At 36.2% G+C, this 5,711-nt stretch overlaps 1 protein-coding gene across 1 annotated transcript; it reads left to right on the forward strand.

Annotated features, from left to right (window-relative positions):
* Positions 1–2,872: 2,872 nt before the first annotated feature.
* On the forward strand, positions 2,873–5,239 carry AGTR1 (angiotensin II receptor type 1). Its single transcript, XM_044667617.1, has one exon. It carries the CDS (start codon positions 2,873–2,875, stop codon positions 3,521–3,523), a length of 651 nt encoding a protein of 216 aa, XP_044523552.1. The 3' UTR covers positions 3,524–5,239.
* Positions 5,240–5,711: the final 472 nt, after the last annotated feature.

Raw genomic sequence — 5,711 nt, forward strand, 5'->3', positions numbered from 1 at the left:
TCTAACTGAGGAATTTTCTGTTAAAAGCAGCTCTCTAGTCTTGGTTTCTTTCTTCATTACATTTGTTGTTCTTTGTGGCTTTTGGATGGACCATATGAAGAATCCAACTCAAAGGCAAATTCCTTACTACTATGGCATGTGTGCTGTAGAATTAAGTAAAGAAAAAAAAACTTTTGATAGCCAATTATTCTAAAATATAATTACTTGGGCTTTTTAAGTTTCCTATTTATTATTATAAGAAATGTGGGATGGTTTTTCCCCCCTTTAGATCACAACCTCATTAAAAAGAAGCTTGTAATGAACAATTTAATTAAATTGGTTTTAGCTTGCCTATAAGCTCAAGAAGGTATTAATATTCTAATCAAAAGTCTTAGGGGGAAAAGTTCTCTTTTTTTTTTTTAAATGAGAAAGTCTTCTGTGTATTTTGTTTACTTTTGAAAATCCTGGGAAACTTTAAAAGAATGAAAGATAACCTCATCAAGGGAAAATTACATCACTAAAAGTCACTCCACAGTGTTTACAACAGGATAACAATTCTCACCTGATATATGGGAAATTTATTCAGCTGCTTAGAATCACTTTTTCCCCCAGTACTCTGAAGGGACAAAATAGTGATATTTTTAGCTTTTTAGTTACAACAGAAAGAGCTAGATGAAGGGACTACAATTTTAAAAACTTTATTTTATGTATCGTTTATTTGTCACTGGATGCCATTCTGACAGATGAATGGTCCATTTAAAAATGATGATTGAAGAATCTGAATAGGGAAAAAAGGTACAAAATAAAGAGCTTTAATTTTTCAGTTTCTTTCTTTTTCTGAGCATATGCAGGCTGTTGTAAAGCTATGCTATGAAAGCATGTTAAGGGAGAGCTTGCCCACATGATGATGCTTGGATGTCTACCTGGGTTCTTAAACTGGGGTCCATGAACTTGATTTTTTTAAAAATATTTTGATAATTGTATTTCAATATCACTGATTTCCTCTATAATCCTTTGTATTTTATTTTATAATTTTTTAAACTCATTTATTTTTAGGTTTCACTTGACTTCCAAAGGGGTTCATGAAATAAAAAAAAAAGTTAAGAATCTCAGGTTATGTCTAGCCCTGAAAGAAAACCTAGGTTGGGATTGGTGACCTCTATTCTCAGGTGCCTACAAACAGGCCTTGTGGGACACCCAAGGAGCACAGGGACTTAGAACTGAAAGAAAGTTTAGAGATCATTTATAACCAAAGTCCAGAGAGTCAAGAGACTTCTCTTACTGAAAGACGCAATACTACTTTTTAGCCTCTGAATCAATCTTAATATTGAGACCTCGGTCAGCTACATTGGGGCAGAGAGAAAAATCAGATTTTTTAAAAAGTGATTGGGATCGAAAGCCTGAATAAATATTCATACTTTATATAGAGAGAGTGACCAACCTGGGAATAGCACTTGACAGGGAGGATTGGGGAATTCCTCTTTGTTGCTTGCCTATCTTTTCTACGTGTGGATTTCCCCAAAAATACACTTCTTTGGAGCTTTACTCCCCAAATTCAGATCACATTTCCACCTCTACCTCCTTGGTGTTTCAGGAAATTGAGGCTTTGCCCTTTGGACTGTTACCCAGATGGACCTTTGATCCCTACAATCCAGGCATGGTATTTAGACAATCCTCATATAATTTTCTGCAGGCTCTTTTACTCTATCACTAAATTAGCATTAATTTTCTGATTATCTAGTCACCTTCCTTTCTCCTACCACTACCCCAGACCCAAACTCCATACAGAGAATTCAGTCCATGAGAAGTAAATATGGCAGCTCTCTAGATGCAACTACAGACCCAGAACACAAAAGGATTCTTTCTCAATGCATGTCTACACCTGCTTTGCAACTTAAATATAGTCTTACAGAATTGTCTGGGATACTCAGAGGTTGAATGACCTGGCCAAAGTCCCATAGCTAGTGTGTTGCAGAGGAAAGATTTGAACCCAGGTTGTCTTGATTGCAAGTTCAACTCTCCATTCACCACTTGTTCAGTCATTTCAGTTGTGTCTGACTCTTCATGACACCATTTGGAGTTTTCTTGGCAAAGATACTGGAGTGGTTTGCTATTACCTTCTCTAGTTCATTTGACAGATTGAAGAAATGGAGGGGAAAAAATATTAAGTGACTTGCCCAGGGTCACACAGCTAGTAATTATCTGAAGCCAGATTTGAATTCAGGAAGATGAGTCTTCTTGACTCCAGGTCTGCCACGTCATCTGCCACACATCTCATAAAGGAATATTTTGAGCTCAGTGTTATCTCCCTAGTTCTTACAAAGTGCTTGGCACACACAGTAAACTCTGAACACTTTCTTGATTTTTTTTTCAAAGTGGTGATCTGTTTAAACTACAAGTGAATACAGTGAAATGAAGCAATGAAATAAATATAAACAATGAGGTGCAACTAGAAATGATAAGACTAATTCTACACATAAATTAGTCTCTCCACTTCACAGCCTTGCTGTTCTATTCATAAAAATAGATACTCTGTCATTGATGGATAATTCTCATCTTCCCTACATCTCCTACCCTGCCTCTCCATCCCTCCAAAAATAATTTTGCCAAAAGCTGAGCACACTTAACAGAAACACAGTTTGATTTGTACATGGCTTAGGATCAAGAGTAATGAGGAAGCAGAGCCAGAAATAACTTAGCAAAGATAAAATGGGAACCTCTGCCTATCAGAACATTGCCACACTACTAACTAGACCAATGGTTCTAAGCCAGGGTGTCCTAATGTGTTTTTAAAATATTTTAATATTTATCATGTTAATATGTATATTATAATATATTGATTATTTAATATGTTAACATAATATAGTTTAATAAAATATATTTCAAAATTATNATGGCCAAAGTGACCTGCATTGTGATTTGGTTGCTCGCCGGCTTGGCCAGCCTTCCGGTTGTCATTCACCGCAATGTCTTTTTCATCGAGAATACGAATATCACGGTCTGCGCTTTTTACTACAAATCCCACAACTCCACCCTTCTGGTGGGGCTGGGACTAAGCAAAAATATCTTGGGTTTCTTGATTCCTTTTCTGGTGATTCTGACAAGCTATACTCTGATTTGGAAGACCCTGAAAAAGGCTTATGAGATTCAGAGAAACAGACCAAGAAATGATGACATTTTCAAGATCATTATGGCAATCGTCCTCTTCTTTTTCTTTTCCTGGATCCCACACCAGATATTCACCTTTCTGGATGTACTGATTCAGCTGGGCATCATAAAGGACTGTAAAATCATAGATATCGTGGATACTGCGATGCCCATAACCATCTGCATAGCATATTTTAACAACTGCCTGAATCCCCTCTTTTATGGCTTTTTGGGAAAGAAGTTTAAGAAATATTTTCTTCAGCTCCTGAAATACATACCACCCAGGTTCAGCTCTCATTCCAGTCTAACAACAAAAATGAGCTCTCTTTCCTATCGGACATCAGATAACTTAAGCTTATCTGCTAAAAAGTCAGTGGCGTGCTTTGAGGTTGAGTGATAGACTTTGAAAAAAACAGGGGGCTGGAGAGATCATATGAGCAAAAAAAGAAAAGAAAAATGGCAAGGATTGACATCCTTGGATAAGTATTCTGCAACTTGACTGAACAGTTGGCAATTTTCTCTCCACCAACAGAAATAGGCAACATAATGATTAGAGTGAACAGTTTTTCTACACCTCTGAACAAAATTTTTCCATTCCTTCTATAACAAATAGAAAGAAACTTGAGAGAGAGCATGGCGTGGTGGATAGAATACTGGACTTGGAGTTTAAAAGATGTTGACTTTTTATCTTGCTTTAGTCATGTACTGGATAAAATTAATTGACCTTTCTGAGCCCCTGATTTCTTATGTGAAAAATGAGATGATTGGAATAGATGTCAAGTCTCTTCCATCTTTAAATCTGTCTGAATGAAATTTAAACTTTCTCAAGCCAAATTGAACACTATCTTCCACTGGGTAGAAGTCTGAGTATTGTCAAAAGATGTCAGACTGTGAATCCACCATGTGATGACTTTTCAAAGTTCTGGTGGCCCAGTAAGATTCTGCTCTCTCTCCACTGATACTCTGAAAATCTCCTCTTGCCTGCTTTCATTATTACTCCAAGTTTGAAGACTCCTTCCATGGGTGCAGATGAGCAACATGTCTGTATCTCAGAGTGTCTGAGAGCTCTCTGGGAGGACTTGGGACTTGGATGCTTGCTCCTGCCCCAGACAGGACTTTATTCCAAGGTCCTGCCCTCTCTCTATCAACTACAGCGCCATCCAGATAGATTACGAAGGAGACTTGGCTTTGAGGGTCCAAAACAACCAAGCAGGAGAGGAGAGCAGCAAGGGTACCCCGCCACACCCATTTTCTAATGCGTGGTATTTGGGTTCCTGTTTAGGTGAAATAGCATCTGTGGTTGATTTGTAAATGGAACTCCAAATTTTTCTTTTCAAGGTTCAGATTTTTGTGCAATTCAGCCGGTGTGTCTTGTATGTTTGTCACAGCCAATGCAATTCTAGCTAAACTACGTCTTTATGTAAAAATGTGTTCCAGGGCTCATGTACAAAAGGTAAACTGCTCACGGGTATGGGAGCATTACTCTGGTCCTGAACTGAACGTGAGTGTGTTCCCTGTGATCCTTGTCATTTTTTGTATCTGAAAAGAAAAAAGAGAAATATGTCCCTTCTGGCACAAATGCCAAAACCCGGTTCTTCTGTATGCATATTTAACTGTTTGCTGTTATTCAGTTAAAATATGACAAAGCTGTAACTTCCATAAAATCGAGACATGCATTTTATCCTTATTATTTTAATATATTCCTCTTTGGAGTTAAACATAACTGTGAATAAGTATGTAAATAATTTACACTTAATTATATCCACTTATATCTTATTGGTAATGGCAACTGCCATATGTATGCTTTCATATGAAGGTGTATAAACATACATGTACACATATACACATGCACATACCATCATTGGAAAGCTTCAGACAATAGCTGGTTATTTACACTGGAAAATCTGAGCACCAGCATACACTTTCCTGAATATTCTAAATACTTTTCATGTAACACTTAAAACCTTTTCTCATGTTAAAATGTTATATTTCTCTTCCTTTCAGGTTATTTCCTTATGTTTGTTTTTCTATTAAAAAATTAAAGAACAATAGTATTTTGTGACCAAATATTGGAATATATCTTTTTATTTCCTTAATAAAAAATATTGTCACTCACTAACTCAACTCTGTTGCCATGTTTTCTTTCAACCAAGATCAATTTTCACTGATAGAAAAAAAGCATAATCCCACCTTAAAATGCAAATGTACCAAAATTAAATCATAAGGAATCAGTTTATGACATTTCTCATTTTTGTTCATACTGCTACTTTAATATCTATCCATCTAATATATTTCTGATCTTCAGTATCTTCCAGTATGCCTGTTATTTACAGAGCCCAACAGATCATAGTAGACTGTTTAAAATGTACTTCCTGTTGTTAGCACTTTATCATTTTTCAGAAGGCAGGTAGGACCAAAAATAGCCTTATAAATTCTGTACAATGGGATGAGTGATTGAGAGGTGGTGTAGAGTATGTATATTTTATATGAGAGTAAATCTGGTCTTCATTCTTTAATATTTGAGGGCTCTTAAAGACCATAAAATCACTTATTAACTTTTATTCATAAAAGTTTATATTTCATAA

This window comes from Gracilinanus agilis, chromosome 3 (genome assembly GCF_016433145.1).
Source record: "Gracilinanus agilis isolate LMUSP501 chromosome 3, AgileGrace, whole genome shotgun sequence".
Classification (NCBI taxonomy): domain Eukaryota; kingdom Metazoa; phylum Chordata; class Mammalia; order Didelphimorphia; family Didelphidae; genus Gracilinanus; species Gracilinanus agilis.